This window comes from Salmo trutta, chromosome 31, assembly GCF_901001165.1.
Source record: "Salmo trutta chromosome 31, fSalTru1.1, whole genome shotgun sequence".
Taxonomy (NCBI): Eukaryota; Metazoa; Chordata; class Actinopteri; order Salmoniformes; family Salmonidae; genus Salmo; species Salmo trutta.
This window is the reverse complement of record NC_042987.1, coordinates 6,998,402-7,015,865: the sequence shown is the minus strand read 5'-3', so window position 1 is coordinate 7,015,865 and position 17,464 is coordinate 6,998,402. Positions and strand designations below refer to the sequence as shown.

Sequence of the window (17,464 nt, the reverse complement as noted above, 5' to 3'; positions counted from 1 at the left end):
GCCTTAGGTCTCTCATTAATGACTTAATCGAAATTACAGATTGGCTCTTATCCGCTCATTGTTCCCTTATGACATAATTTGTACATCTCAGTTGTTAGTAGAGACTACATTTGTTTAAGCAAGTCAGCCATATCAGCTATGTTTTTTAAAAAGGCTGTGAATGAGGCTGAATGAACTGTTTCGCTTCCAGACAAGGCTCCGCTGATAGCCAGGTGTAGCGGTGGTAAGGATTCATTCCATGGTGCTGAAAAGCTCCGCTGTTGGGACAACTTTATGTATGCGCTAACAGTTTGTGGGCAACGTTTGTCACCGTTATAGTGCAATTAATGTATTGTTTAGTGTTGTGTAGTGGCTTTGCTCGCATGCATCCCCCCAAAAATATTGAGTTTTCCCCACCAAGATTGACATGCTAAAATCGGCACTGTTTCTATCAGAGAAAGTGCTTATTGCCACCAGTTGCGCTTTAAGCTTCCCTTTCTGCTCCCTACCCTAGTGACTTACACTTTCAGTGTTCACAGATCTGAAAGGACAGGATAGGTGACAGAAATATGATAGAAAATCTATTTTACTTCATATCACATCAAGTTGTTTTGCCTTGCAATCAACTGTTGTATAACGGTTGTGTTTCATAATGTATTGTATTGTCAATCAATGGTTGAATAGATCAGCCAGGTCACCTGTGATACAAGCCAGTATTCGACATCCAACCATGTCTGAGGACGTCGGGAGATGACGTGGAAACTGGCCACTAGGGGGCAACAGTGAGTGTTACCTTGAAAGGAGGTTTTGATTTTGCTAGGGTGTTGTGGACGGGGATGGCGGATGGGCGTAAGCATCTGCCTCTGATTCCAAAGGTTGCAAGTTATAATGAATACACTGATGATCACTTATTTAACTGTTTACAAGGTCAAATAATAGGCCTAGTATTCTAATTTGTTTCAGCATAGCGAATCGAGCGATGCTTTGATCCGATGTTGGGTTAGAGAGAGAGAGAGAGGTCATGACCAGATGAGCTCCCACATTTTTCAGCATGTTTTTAGAGTTAGACAAACTTAAAAAAATGTGGTATGGACATATACAGAATGCTACCCTAAACAACATAACATTCCCTCCAAATCAAAACTACAAACCTACAACCTGATTTAGGACGGAATTACCTGGAATGCTTCCTACACCCACAGATTATTATTCCAAAGCTATACAGCAAATGCTCTGGGAAACAAACAGAAATCTGAAAACACCATCCAACCTGGAACTGAGTGAGTAATGCTTAGTCTAAAGCTATTTTTTACTTTCAAAAGCCAAGAAGAAAAATACATTACAATGATATACACTGCTCAAAAAAAGAAAGGGAACACTAAAATAACATATCCTAGATCTGAATGAATGAAATAATCTTATTAAATACTTTTTTCTTTACATAGTTGAATGTGCTGACAACAAAATCACACAAAAAGAATCAATGGAAATCCAATTTATTAACCCATGGAGGTCTGGATTTGGAGTCACACTCAAAATTAAAGTGGAAAAGCACACTATAGGCTGATCCAACTTTGATGTAATGTCCTTAAAACAAGTAAAAATGAGGCTCAGTAGTGTGTGTGGCCTCCACGTGCCTGTATGACCTCCCTACAACGCCTGGGCATGCTCCTGATGAGGTGGCGGATGGTCTCCTGAGGGATCTCCTCCCAGACCTGGACTAAAGCATCCGCCAACTCCTGGACAGTCTGTGGTGCAACGTGGCATTGGTGGATGGAGTGAGACACGATGTCCCAGATGTGCTCAATTGGACTCAGGTCTGGGGAACGGGCGGGCCAGTCCATAGCATCAATGCCTTCCTCTTGCAGGAACTGCTGACACACTCCAGCCACATGAGGTCTAGCATTGTCTTGCATTAGGAGGAACCCAGGGCCAACCGCACCAGCATATGGTCTCACAAGGGGTCTGAGGATCTCATCTCGGTACCTAATGGCAGGCAGGCTACCTCTGGCGAGCACATGGAGGGCTGTGCGGCCCCCAAAGAAATGCCACCCCACACCATGACTGACCCACCGCCAAACCGGTCATGCTGGAGGATGTTGCAGGCAGCAGAACGTTCTCCACGGCGTCTCCAGACTGTCACGTCTGTCACATGTGCACAGTGTGAACCTGCTTTCATCTGTGAAGAGCACAGATGGTGTTCTCTGGCAAATGCCAAACGTCCTGCACGGTGTTGGGCTGTAAGCACAACCCCCACCTGTGGACGTCGGGCCCTCATACCACCCTCATGGAGTCTGTTTCTGTCCGTTTGAGCAGATACATGCACATTTGTGGCCTGCTGGAGGTCATTTTGCAGGGCTCTGGCAGTGCTCCTCCTGCTCCTCCTTGCACAAAGGCGGAGGTAGCGGTCCTGCTGCTGGGTTGTTGCCCTCCTACGGCCTCCTCCACGTCTCCTGATGTACTGGCCTGTCTCCTGGTAGCGCCTCCATGCTCTGGACACTACGCTGACAGACACAGCAAACCTTCTTGCCACAGCTCGCATTGATGTGCCATCCTGGATGAGCTGCACTACCTGAGCCACTTGTGTGGGTTGTAGACTCCGTCTCATGCTACCACTAGAGTGAAAGCACCGCCAGCATTCAAAAGTGACCAAAACATCAGCCAGGAAGCATAGGAACTGAGAAGTGGTCTGTGGTCACCACCTGCAGAACCACTCCTTTATTGGGGGTGTCTTGCTAATTGCCTATAATTTCCATCTGTTGTCTATTTTATTTGCACAACAGCATGTGAAATTTATTGTCAATCAGTGTTGCTTCCTAAGTTGACAGTTTGATTTCACAGAAGTGTGATTGACTTGGAGTTACATTGTGTTGTTTAAGTGTTCCCTTTATTTTTTTGAGCAGTGTATTTTACTTTATACGGACTGAATGCTAAAGCTACCAAGCTTGCTAGGACAAAGAGATACAACTTCAATTAGCACTGACTTATGAAGAGAGAGGTGTCGAAGCCTTTGAGCCCAGCAAATGGCAGGCTACCCCACCCAAATCCAGAGGTCTTGATGCCCCCTCCTGCAGAAATCTGCCTCCAGAAATAAAAGCTTCTTCCAAGTGGGTGTGACACCAACTCTTGTTGCATGCTGCACTGCTGCTTGGATTCCACCTGGATATCTGTTCACTGTCTGCCCTTGTTGCCCCCCCCCCGTCTCCCCTCCCGAGCCTTGGCTCTCCTCCAGCACACAGGCACTGTTGGGGCGATTGACTCTGAACTTACAATGGCTAACCCCAAGTCGTTATATATTTAAAAAATGTTCTTGTGCATTTTGCTATTTGCCTCATGACTCCTGCATGCTTTGTTGACTACGGACTTTCTTTACCCAACCATGGGACAGACTATGTTTGTTCCCACACTCGTGACTCTGACTCTCAATTGGTTACACAGACTTTTGCCCTCCCATCCCATATTCTAACCACCTCTCACCAGCTTTGTATTCATGTTACCTGATGAAATTGCTGTACAATATGATCTTGTTTCCATCTGATGCACATTCAGATGTCATAAATCTGCACTGCAGAGCTCTCCCTGTCCTATGCCATGCCTTGATTGTATTACTGTTGATGATATCTGGAAATGTGCATGTACACCCTAGCCCATCTACTGTTGCTAGCCCCAATTCTGACTTGTGCTCTGATATCTGCTTCACTGATTTCTGTTCTCGTAAAAGCCTGGGTTTTCTGCAAGTTAACACTAGAAGCTTATTACCTAAAATGGATCAATTGAAAGTGTGGGTTCACAGCTCCAATCCAGATGTGTTGAACATTACTGAGACGTGGTTAACGAAGAGTGTTTTGAATACTGATGTTAACCTTTCTGGTTATAACCTTTTTTGGCAAGGCAGATCTTCCAAAGGTGGGGGAGTGGCAATCTTACCAAGGATCACCTTCAATGCTCGGATGTCTCCACCAAGTCTGTCCCCAAACAATTTGATTTTCTGTTTTTAAGTATTCAACTTTCAAATAGCTCTTTGTTGACTTTTGCTGGGTATTATCGTCCTCCATCAGCACCGGCCTGTACCCTACCTGCCCTAAGCTCTCTCCTGGCCCCTTACACCAAGTCTGAATTTGTCCTGCTAAGTGACCTAAACTGGGACATGCTTAAAACACCTGACCAAGTCCTAAAGCAATGGAACTCCCTAAATCTTTCTCAGATAATTAACAATCCCACAAGGTGTGACTCCAAACACCCATAGAAGGCTACTCTTCTTGATGTTATCCTCACAAATAATCCTGATAGGTATCAGTCTGATGTTTTCTGTAATGACCTTAGTGATCACTGTTTTACAGCATGTGTTCGTAATGGCTGCTCAGTGAAACGACCGGTCCTGATTTGTCATATACGCTTGGTAAAAAACTTTTTAATGAGCAAGCCTTCCTTCATGAACTGGCCTCTTTAAAATGGTATAGAATCAGCTTGATCCCTACTGTCGAAGACGCTTGGGCATTATTTTTTGATATTTTCAGATGTATTGTTAACAAACACGCCCCCATAAAGAAAATGAAAATGAAAAACTGGTTCAGCCCCTGGTTCGACCGTGATCTTGCAGAGTTACTCCACCTCAAGAATTGAATTTGGCGAAAGGCTCGGCACACGGATACTCAGGCTGACTGGCTCTCATTCATGCAAATAAGAAATAAGTGCACTCAGGCTATCCGGAAGGCCAAAGTTAGTTACTTTAAGGAAGTTAGTTACTTACATGCCCTGATCTGTTTCACCTGTTCTTGTGCTTGTCACCACCCCCCTCCAGGTGTTGCCCATCTTCAACATTATCCCCTGAGTACTTATACCTGTGTTCTCTGTTTGTCTGTTAGTCTAGTTTGTCAGGTCAACCAGGGTTGTCTCTACTCCTGCTTTTCCCCAGTCTCTCTTGTTCTCGCTCTCTGGATTACCGACCTCTGCCTGACCTGACCCTGAGCCTGCCTGTCGTCCTGTGCCTTTGCTACTACTCTGGATTATCGACCCCTGTCTGCCTTGACCTGTCATTTGCCTGCCCCTGTAATAAACAACAGAGCTTGATGATTAGTTGACAAATTGAATCAGGTGTGCTTGTCCGGGGCCACAACAAAAATATGTACTGTTGGGGGTACTCAAGGACCTGAGTTGGGAAACACTGGTCTAGAGGGCTTCCACATCCGTAATATGTTGTGTTCTGTTTTTCACCCAATGATCAATCTTAGCATGATTCATAGCATATTTTATATCAGAGCTAATCTATTACTGTCCTCTCTGTCTTAATAAGAGTAGAGGGGTGTGTTAACTGATATTAAATATAGAACGGCTTCGTCATAGGCTTTAAATGCTCTCCATTATCAGAATCAGTTGATAAAATGACATCAGCAGAAAAGTCTGGTTCTCACTGCTCACATCCGACTGCCTCCTCCTGGTGACGACACCCTGTCGCCCCCTATCTTCCCTCCTTTTCTTCTCCTATTTCCATTTTCTGCCTATGGAGGACTCATTTCCACCTCAGTCAAATGTGCAGGGAAATTGAATTAAGGATCTAATTAACGTTATGGTTATAATCCAGAGGATCACTTAGGGAAGACAGAGTATTAATATTACTGTGTGTGTGTGTGTGTGTCTTAGAACATCTTTCTGTATTAACAAGACTCATTAAATATTACACTGCTGAGCTGTCACATTAATGGGACACAAATAGTTATTCGGACTTCAAAATGAAAATAATCAATTACTACTCATGTAGCTAAGCTGTTGGCTTGGCAATATATTCCCACATAAACAAAAACATGGTGTGAAGACATAATGCATTTCCAAAGCATACTTTACTGCTGGATATCTATTCCTACCAGCTCTCACAGTCTTATGTCAGAATTAGACGTTCATCCATGTTTCTCAAATGTCAAATTTCGAAGTTGTTACAAACGTCAAATTTCAAAGCGTTTAAGGTTAAGGCATGCATTCTGAATTTTTAAGGTCAGGGATAAGCTCAGGCATAACTCAATTATTAAGGTTAGGCATTAACCATTCTGAGTTAAGGTTTGGGATAGTCTTAAAACAAAAATATCTAAAAACAACTTTTTTTCACTGGATTCGAACATGCAACCTTTGGAATCTGAGGCAGATGCTTATATAGGTAACTCATTAATCTTATCACATTGTGTTCATCCATTATTATGTGCAAGGCTCAGTAGGAAAGAACCCTTGGCGACACATGTAAAAAGTGTGTGTAGAGAAGTATGTGTTTTACAACATAGTAATAGATCATTTCCATGTAAAAGGACCCATGAGCACCAACATGTGACGTTCATAGGAGCATATCAAATTGGGTGTCAAATAAAAGCTAAGAGTCTATGTTCTTTAGAAATTAAGGCATATATTTAAATGTTTCCACCATTTTCCCCATCCTAAAAATGTGGAATAAGCAAAGGCTTTGATTTCTGGTCAAGCAGATAGTAAGGGGTCTTAGAAAACATCTACTAGTAAAAGTCTTAAAAAGAAACAAAATACATCAAAACACAATAGTGTGGATGTAAAGACCCCTGCCAACTAATATCAACACTTATATTTCGTTTTGGAGAATTTGTTCTGCCTTCTGTAAGTTTAAGAAACATTCCTTTACATTCTCCACACTGCTCAAATTGCAAAATAAATGTACAAATACATGTTATTCAATCATTTAATCTAAACTGCTCACGAGCGTCTGCGTAGCCAGGCGCTAAAATAGAATAAATAAAATAAACTTGGTTATATTTCTGACGTTTGACGCGCTGCATCTCCGCATTGGATTTTAGGAGCATATACCCACGTGGGTGATTGAATGATGATCTCAGAGATCCAGTCCAGTTGGTGGTGTTGTTGTAAAATGTTGCATCAAGTTGTATTAAGTTGCAATCTACTGCAGAGATAGCCTGCAGAGTACTGTCTTACTATCCAGGTCTGTACCCAAACAATTCGAGCTTCTACTTTTAAAAATCCACCTTTCCAGAAACAAGTCTCTCACCGTTGCCGCTTGCTATAGACCACCCTCTGCCCCCAGCTATGCCCTGGACACCATATGTGAACTGATTGCGCCCCATCTATCTTCAGAGCTAGTGCTGCTAGGTGACCTAAACTGGGACTTGCTTAACACCCCGGCCGTCCCACAATCTAAGCTTGATGCCCTCAATCTCTCACAAATTATCAATGAACCCACCAGGTACAACCCCAAATCCGTAAACACGGGCACCCGCATAGACATCATCCTAACCAACTTGCCCTCCAAATACACCTCTACTGTTTTCAACCAAGATCTCAGTGATCACTGCCTCATTGCCTGCATCCGTAACAGGTCTGCGGTCACTATCAAACGCTCCCTAAAACACTTCAGCGAGCAGGCCTTTCTAATCGACCTGGCCTGGGTATCCTGGAAGGATATTGACCTCATCCCGTCAGTAGAGGATTCCTGGTCATTCTTTAAAAGTGCCTTCCTCACCATCTTAAATAAGCATGCCCCTTTCAAAAAATGTAGTACCAGGAATAGATATAGCCCTTGGTTACTTGACTTCTGGCCCTTCTTTGGACACTGTCTTAACTAACCTCCAGAGGAGCTTCAATGCCATACAACTCTCCTTCCGTGGCCTCCAACTGCTCTTAAATGCAAGTAAAACTAAGTGCATGCTCTTCAACCAATCACTGCCCGCACCTGCCCGCCTGTCCAGCATCACTACTCTGGACGGTTCTGACTTAGAATATGTGGACAACTACAAATACCTAGGTATCTGGCTAGACTGTAAACTCTCCTTCCAGACTCACATTAAGCATCTCCAATCCAAAGTTAAATCTAGAAGCGGCTTCCTATTTCGCAACAAAGCGTCCTTCACTCAAGCTACCAAACATACCCTCGTAAAACTGACCATTCTACCGATCCTCGACTTCGGCGATGTCATCTATAAAAAAGCCTCCAACACTCTACTCAACAAATTGGATGCAGTTTATCACAGTGCCATCTGTTTTGTCACCAAAGCCCCATATATTACCCACCACTGCGACCTGTACACTCTCGTTGGCTGGCCATCGCTTTATACTCATTGCCAAACCCACTGGTTCCAGGTCATCTACAAGTCTCTGCTAGGTAAAGCCCCGACTTATCTCAGCTCTCTGGTCACTATAGCAGCACCCACCCGTAGCATGCGCTCCTGGAGGGTATATTTCACTGGTCACCCCCAAAACCAATTCCTCCTTTGGCCACCTTTCCTTACAGTTCTCTGCTGCCAATGACTGGAACGAACTGCAAAAATCACTGAAGCTGGAGACCCATATCTCCCTCAATAGCTTTAAGCACCAGCTGTCAGAGCAGCTCACAGATCACTGCACCTGTACATAGCCCATCTGTAAACAGCCCATCCAACTACCTCATCCCCATACTGTATTTATTTATTTATCTTGCTCCTTTGCACCCCAGTATCTCTACTTGCTCATTAATCTTCTGCACATCTACTATTCCAGTGTCTAATTGCTATATTGTAATTACTTCGCCACCATGGCCTATTTATTGCCTTTACATCCCTTATCTTACCTAATTTGCACTCACTGTATATAGATTTTTATTTTTTCTACTGTATTATTGTTTGTTTATTTCCTGTGTAACTCTGTGTTGTTGTATGTGTCAAACTGCTGTGCTCTATCTTGACCAGGTCACAGTTGTAAATGAGAATTTGTTCTCAACTAGCCTACCTGGTTAAATAAAGGTGAAATAAATAAAATAAAAATAAAAGTCTGCCCAAATGTGCCGAATTGGTCAATTGATACATTTTCAAGTAAATAACTATAGAGGGGGGGAAGACACAGCATGGGTTAAAACTGTAGAACCCAGTTCCCACATTTGAATATATAAAAGTATTTTTTCAAACAAAACTATGCTACATTTTATCTCTGGGACCATCAGGATGACAAATCAGAGCAAGATTACTGAATGTAAGTACATTATTTACCTTCAGAGTTGAATGTATCAAACCAGTTGCCGTGATAAAAGTTTTGTATTTTCACTGTAATAGCTACTGTAAATTGAACAATGCCGTTAGATTAACAAGCATTTAAGCTTTCTGCCCATATAAGACATGTCTTTGTCCTGGGAAATGTTGTTGTTACTTACAACGTCATGCTAATCACCAGAGGTGGGACCAAGTCATTGTTTTACAAGTCACAAGTAAGTCTCAAGTCTTAGCACTTAAGTCCCAAGTCAAGTCCCAAGTCAAGACCGTCAAGTATCAAGTCAATTCTCAAGTCCTAAACTTTGAGTTTCGAGTCCAAAACAAGTCATAATGTGCTCTTCACCAAATGTAATAGCATTTCATATTTTTAACAAGAGTAATAGTTAGTATATTACATTCACGCAAATCATGAATGCTTTTAAAAATATCTATATATTTATTACTTTCCAAATAAATGTTATATTTCCATGGAAATACATGGGTAGGCATGAGAAAGACCCCCCCCCCCCAAAAAAAAAGTGGTTGACTATCAAGGATTGCTATGGGGGGTGATGTAGGCTTGTACACAATCGCCCAACCTTAACACACACATACACACTCTCTGTGTGGTTACAGTAGGCTAACGTATGTCAATGGTATTAGGAACAGCAGTAACATCAGGTAGGATTTAGGCTACCAACTGCCTAGCCAGTTGTAGCTCAATCTTGGGTGCAATGATCACGTTCCCGCACTGACTGACTATGTGGAGGCTCATTGATTTAGCGTTACGTTAGCCTACATGCTTCACAAGTCAATTTATAAATTATATAGCTGTCGGCTATATTAGCCACGACTTACCGTTCTTTGTGGAGCTTCAAATGTCGAACAAAGATGGAAATTGTTGCGCCTCCGTCTATAATTTTCTTCCCGCATGTTTTGCAAGTTGCAATCCATTTTTTGTTGATACAGTGTCATCTTTATATCTGAAAAGAATAAGTTTGGGTATCATCTTTCCAAGGGCTCCATCTGAATTCACTCGCCAACGTTCCTCTGCACTGCCACGCACAACTTTTTCTCAGCTGGCACAATTTGATTGGCTGCTGTCCGATTCAAACTGTATTCCGTTAAATTAAGAGTTGATGCGCTGCACACTTTTTTTAATAGCATCATTTTTTATATTTGGGCTTGGGGAGGGTGTCAAGTCAGGTTGAGTCAAAAGGCTCAAGTCCAAGTCAAGTCACGAGTCATTGGTGTTAAAGTCAAAGTCGAGTTGCAAGTCATCATATGTGACTTGAGTCTGACTCGAGTCCAAGTCATGTGACTCGAGTCCACACCTCTGCTAATCACATTAATGCACGTTAGCTCAACCGTCCCACGGGGGGGACACCGATCCCGTAGAGGTTTTAATGAAAACTTGCTACCAAACTTTGCATCTGCGCAGTTCTTCCAGTAAATGTGTTGTGTAAATTGTTAAAAGTAGTCCTTGTGCATAGAGTTGTACGATTTGTTAAACTTTTAAATAAATAGTTTTTGTTTGGCATACATTTTAAGTGAAAAATCTGAGTCTTCAGTTATGGTGGAATTAACCCTAAACACCATAGAAATAGCATTTGACCTTGTGGGGACAAAGAAATGTCCCCAGTTGGTCAACTTGTTGTTTGTTTACTATTCTTGTGGGGACTTCTGGTCCCCACAAGTATAGTTAAACACGTCCACACTCACACACACATGCACCTCCTCCACTGCCAGAGTGACTGTAGTGTAACGCAATCTGCTGTTTTTACAAACTCAGCCCAACAGTAAGAACAACACAATCAATCCGTGGGAGCAGCTAAATCCCTGGCCAGCCGGCTACCCGCAGGACATATTACTATCCCGCTGTAACCCAATGGGCTAATCCCACACAACAGTGGAGCCCCTGTTTACAGTAACTCTGAACCCAATGCCTGCCTATGTCATACTGTCACAGAGGGGAAGCCAAAAGACTGGGGTTGGAGAGAGAGGTGCAAAACCAGGATGGAGAAAGGGAGAAGTGTGAGAAAAGATGGAGGAGAGAGGATAAAAAAAGCATAGACAAGACAGAGAGAGATGGATGAAGAAACGCTCGTGAGACGATAGAGAGTACAGAAGAGCACAAGATGGATGGAGAGAGGATAGGAGGTAGAGAGCTGTAGTACTTACGGTGGAGTTCTCCGTCAGGCTTGTCAGTACAGGCAAGTCATTGCTCATGGTCCAGGTCAGAAATAATTAACCCTGAGGATGACAGACAGAGGAGAAGAAAGCAGAGGAGAGGAGAGGTTAGACTCTAGTATACTATCCAGTCTAGTCCACATTGAAGAAGAAGGAGAGGATGGGGTCTGCTGCACACAACTAGCGACACAGCTCTCAGGCTGCCCAAAACTCTGTTTTTATTTTATTTAACCTTTTATTTATCTAGGCAAAATCAAATTAAATCAAACTTTGTTACATTCGCCGAACACAACAAGTAGACCTTACCGTGAAATGCTTACTTACAAGCCCTCAACCAACAGTGCAGTTCTAGATGAGTTAAGAAAATATTTACCAAATAAACTAAAGTAAAAATGTTTAAAAAAGTTACAAATAACATAACGATATCGAGGCTATATACAGGGGGTACCGGTACCGAGTCAGTGTGCAGGGGTACAGGTTAGTTGAGGTAATTTGTACATGTAGGTAGGGGTGAAGTGACTATGCATAGATAATAAACAGCGAGTAGAAGCAGTGTACAAAACAAATTGAGGGTAGGGTCAATGTAAATAGTCCAGTGGACATTTCATTAATTGTTCAGCAGTCTTATGGCTTGACGGTAGAAGCTGTTAATGAACCTTCTGGTCTTAGACTTGGCGCTCCGGTACCGCTTGCCGTGCGGTAGCAGAGAAAACAATCTATAACTTGGGTGACTGGAGTCTCTGACAATATTATGGGCTTTCCTCTGACACCGCTTAGGTTCTGGATGGCAGGAAGCTTAGCCCCAGTGATGTACGTTCGCACTACCCTCTGTAGCACCTTACGGTCAGATGCCGAGCAGTTGCCATACCAGGCGGTGATGCAACCGGTCAGAATACTCTCGATGGTGCAGCTGTAGAACCTTTTGAGGATCTGGGGACCCATGCCAAATCTTTTCAGTCTGAGGAGGAAAAGGTTGTGTCGTGCCCTCTTCACGACTGTCTTGGTATGTTTGGACCATGATAGTTCGTTGGTGATGTGGACCCAAGGAATTTGAAACTCTCGACCCGCTCCACTACAGCCTCGTTGATGTTAATGGGGGCCTGTTCAGCCTGCCTTTTCCTGTAGTCCACGATCAGCTCCTTTGTCATGGGCATTATGGTGTTGAATGCTGAGCTGTAGTCAATGAACAGCATTCTCACATAGGTGTTCCATTTGTCCAGGTGGGAAAGGGCAGTGTGGAGTGCGATTGAGACTGCGTCATCTGTGGATCTGTTGGGGCGGTATGCGAATTGGAGTGGGTCTAGGGTATCCGGGAGGATGCTGTTGATGTGAGCCATGACCAGCCTTTCAAATCACTTTATGTCTACCGACGTGAGTGCAACAGGGCGATAATCATTTAGGCAGGTTACCTTCACTTCCTTGGGCACAGGGACTAAAGTGGTCTGCTTGAAACATTTAGGTATTACAGACTCGGTCAGGGAGAGGTTGACAATGTCAGTGAAGACACTTTCCAGTTGGTCCACGCATGCTTTGAGTACACGTCCTGGTAATCCGTCTGGCCCAGCGGCTTTGCGAATGTTGACCTGTTTAAAGGTCTTGCTCACATCAGCTACCGAGAGCGTTATCTCACAGTCATCCAGAACAGCTGATGCTCTCGTGCATGCTTCAGTGTTGCTTGCCCTCGAAGCGAGCATAAAAGGCATTTAACTCGACTGGTAGGCTCGCGTCTGGGTTTCCCTTTGTAGTCCGTAATAGTTTTCAAGCCCTGCCACATCTGACGAGCGTCAGAGCCGGTGTAGTAGGATTCAATCTTAATCCTGTATTGACACTTTGCTTGTTTGATGGTTCATCTGAGGGCATAGCGGGATTTCTTATAAGCGTCTGGATTAGTGTCCCACTCCTTGAAAACGGCAGCTCTAGCGCTATGCATCTCAGTGCAAAAGGCGTCACTGGTTCAAAACACCCTGGTTCGAATCCAACTCAGTTGAGAACAAATTCTTATTTACAATGACGGCCTACCCTGGCCAAACCCGGACGACGCTGGGCCAATTGTGTGCCGCTCTATGTGACTCTCAATCACGGCCGGATGTGATACAGCCTGGATTCGAACCAGGGACTGTAGTGAAGCCTCTTGCATGAGATGCAGTGCCTTAGACCGCTGAGCCACTCGGGAGGCCAAAACACTTCTACATTTTCAACCATTATTGTTTTCGGATTCATGCTCAGAACAACTATGACACATCCCCAAGTGTGCACTTTATTTTATGTAACACTTCGTACAAGCTGCTCCACGAGCCCAGTTAAAATGTTTCAAACAGACCATTTTGTAAACCCCATTACTTTTAAATGGACGGGACACACTAGCTCACGTTACTCTCCCTCCCTCCTTCCCATCCACCAGACAGGTGTGGCATATCAAGAAGCTGATTAAACAACATGATCATTACACAGGTGCACCTAGTTCTGAGGAAAATAAAAGGCCACTCTAAAATGTGCAGATTTGTCACACAACACAATGCCACAGATGTCTCAAGTGATGACTGCAGGAATGTCCACTAGAGCTGTTGCCAGATAATTGAATGCTCATTTCGCTACAAATAAGCTGCTTCCAACTTTGTTTTAGAGAATTTGACAGTGCGTCCAATCAGCCTCACAACCGTAGACCATGTGTATGGCGTCATGTGGGCGAGTGGTTTGCTGATGTCAACATTGTGAACACAGTGCCCATGGTGACGGTGGGGTCATGGTATGGGCAGGCGTAAGCTACAGACAACGAACACAATTGTATTTTATCTATGGCAATTTGAATGCACAGAGATACCGTGACGAGCTCCTAAGGCCCATTATTGTGCAATTCATCCGCCGCCATCACCTCATATTTCAGTATGATAATGCACGGCCCCATGTCACAAGGATCTGTACACAATCCCTGTAAACTGAAAATGTTCCAGTTCTTTCATGGTCTGCATACTCACTAGACATGTCAACAATTGAGCAAGTTTGGGATGCTCTGGATCGACATGTACGACTGCGTATTCCAGTTCCCACCAATATCCAGCAACTTCGCACAGCCATTGAACAACATTCAACAGGCCACAATCAACTCTATGAGCTGCATGAGGCAAATAACGGTCACACCAGATACTGACTGGTTTCTGATCCATGGATACCTTTTTTTAAGGTATCTGTGACCAACAGATGCATATCTGTATTCCCAGTCATGTAAAATCCATAGATTAGGGCCTAATGAATTTATTTTAATTGACTGATTTCCTTATATGAACTGTATCTCCGTAAAGTCTTTGAAATTGTTGCATGTCGCGTTTATGTTTTTGTTCAGTATAGATTATGAAATAGAATTCGTCTTGAGAACACCATCATGGATTAAAAATGGGGGAATCATACCGTTGTAAGACTGTAGATTGCCCCTGAAATAATTAGGGATATGTCTGTACTTGAGTAAACTGCAGAAGTCTATACCTGTACTTGAGGGAACAGCCTCCCACACCAAATATGAGAGCTGATGGATCACAGGAGGTGAAGTGACCTGATGTGATCCAGATCCTTGGACTAAATAAAGGCTGTTCTAACCTTTAAATTATAAATGGAATTTAGCAATATTTCCCCCTATGATCTCCATTATCATTTCTAGACATCTGGAATATGAGCAAAGCAACAAGAAGAAAGTCAGTGGACATTCTAGCATATTCTATTGTTCTTATGAAACATTAGAAATAAGGTCACATCTAGAGCATGTCTCGTCATGCATTGAAGCGTTCCACCAGTTTCTGACTTTCCCTCTTGTTTTGGTGAAAACCAAAGCGCGCTCGCTCGTCTACAGTTGGTGCTGAGACAGCGACTAGTTTTGGTGCCGCTCATCAGCATCCTTTCTCCTGAAACACCGATAAACCGCTGATCAAGGAAATCTTATTTTTTGCAACACATAATCCTACGGTAAACAGCCATGCGTTGTGAATTATCACCAAAATACCATATAGAATATTTGACCATCATTGGCAATGATTGTAGCCTTTTATGTAATTGTGCTTCATGCACTGTATAGTCTATGGCAAACTTCACAATCAGACATGAGCTCACCTCACAACGCTCTATCATTTTCATCGCAATACGGAGACATATCACAATAATATTATGTGAGGTAAATTGCATTTTAAAGTACGCACCCCATCACATCATCCCATATCCCAAGTTTGTCTAGCCTATTCTACTTATTGATAGGGCAGGACTAAATGTAAACTGCCATGACTAAGTTACTAAATGTAAACTGTATCAGGGTACAATCTGTATGCTATCCCTCCATTTTTCTAGAATATACAATTAAATCATACATTAAAGGCAACAGATCGATTGGGTTCCAACCTGGCTGTATGGATATAAGCGAAATGGCACTATGGAGATGCTATTACCTTATTCTAGGGTACTTCATGTGGTCCATTTGGAGACGCTGTCAATCACACGCCCATAGTGCTAGCCTGCCCAGCATAGTTTAATTTGGGCTTCAAATGCCGATTGTAGTTATGAATGAAACCGCAAGCGATAAGACACACCCACAGCCCGCTCCTGAAAACACCACGTGACGAAGACGTGGGATGGAATATACACGTATCGATGTGCGCGCACGTTTACGCGCGAGGGAACCATTTATTCCATTACTCACAAAGATGTGAAACAACGATTTTGATATAATAGGTTTCTTGATCATTGCTCTCCTTTTGCTAAACGAAAAACACAGATCAGCAAGCACAATCAGGGAGATTTAAAGGTTAAATATTTTTGATAGTTGAAAAAATATGAGATTACATTTCATTATCTGTCATGATAATGAAATAATGGAGGTAATTTATGCCCATGAAAAGATCATATCTCATGCAGTTTTGTTTCATGCCCGCATGGTGGTAGTGTTGCACCATAGCACTATTGTGAACAGGTCAAGAACATTTTACTGTATGTGGCAATTGTGGCATTCTTATTTCTGTGTTGTCTGACTACTTGTGGGGACAGAATTCAAGGGCCAGGTTCGTTCCTGAAAGGCAGTGGAGTAAAGCAATTAAGTAAAAATAATTTGAAGTACTACTTTAGTAGTTTTTGGGGTATCTGCACTTTACTTGAGTCTTTATATTTTCAACAACTTTTACTCCACTAAAGAAAACAAGTACTTTTTAGACCCATACATTTTCTCTGACACCCAAAGTACTCGTTACAATGCGAATGCTTAGGCAGGACAGCGATATGGTCCAATTCATGCACTTATCAATAGAACGCGTTGCCATTCATACTGGCTCTGATCTGGCATACTCACGAAACACAAATAGGCCTACTGCGTTTGTAAATTATGTCTGAGTGTTGGAGTGTGCCCCTGGCCATCTGCAAATATAAAAACACGAAAATTGTGCCATCTGGTTTCCGTCTGGTTTGCTTAATATAAGAAATCTGATTGATAGCGTTTACTTTTACTTTTTACTTTTACTCAAGTAACCAAAATCTTTTCCTTTTCCTGAACATAAAATACCGGAAGAATAAACAGGTCCTGCTTATAGAATATAATATTCATAATCTTCTAACTCATGATATACAGTTGAAGTTTACAAACACTTAGGTTGGAGTCATTCAAACTCGTTTTTCAACCGCTCCACAAATTTCTTGTTAACAAACTATAGTTTTGGCAAGTCGGTTAGGACATCTACTTTGTGCATGACACAGGTCATTTTTCCAACAATTGTATACAGACAGATTATTTCACTTATAATTCACTTTATCACAATTCCACTGGGTCAGAAGTTCACATACACACAGTTGACTGTGCCTTTAAACAGCTTGGAAAATTCCAGGAAATGTCATGGCTTTAGAAGCTTCTGATAGGCTAATTGACATCATTTGAGTCAATTGGAGGTGTACCTGTGGATGTATTTCAAGGACTACCTTCAAACTCACTGCCTCTTTGCTTGACATTATGGGAAAATCAAAAGAAATCAGAAATATTATATTTTTTCTTATATAAGTCTGGTTCATCCTTGGGAGCAATTTCCAAACGCCTGAAGGTACCACGTTCATCTGTACAAACAATAGTGCTCAAGTATAAACACCATGGGGCCACGCAACCGTCATACCGCTCAGGAAGGAGACGTGTTCTGTCTCCTAGAGATGAATGTACTTTGGTGCGAAAAGTGCAAATCAATCCCAGAACAGCAAAGGACCTTGTGAAAGATGCAGGAGGGAACAGGTACAAAATAATCTATATCCACAATAAAACGAGTCCTACATCGACATAACCTGAAAGGCCACTCAGCAAGGAAGAAACCACTGCTCCAAAA

General features: G+C 42.7%; 1 protein-coding gene across 1 annotated transcript in view; it reads right to left on the bottom strand.

Moving 5' to 3' along the window:
- LOC115169163 (voltage-dependent calcium channel beta subunit-associated regulatory protein-like) overlaps window positions 1-15,837 on the bottom strand; it is a 37,258-nt gene extending 21,421 nt beyond the window's left edge. Inside the window, exons 1-2 of the mRNA XM_029724661.1 lie at window positions 15,560-15,837; window positions 11,124-11,195 (exon numbers count right to left, since the gene is read on the bottom strand). Coding sequence (XP_029580521.1) covers window positions 11,124-11,171 — 48 coding nt within the window. The 5' untranslated portion in view covers window positions 11,172-11,195; window positions 15,560-15,837. The remainder of the gene's footprint in view (window positions 1-11,123; window positions 11,196-15,559) is intronic.
- Window positions 15,838-17,464: the final 1,627 nt, after the last annotated feature.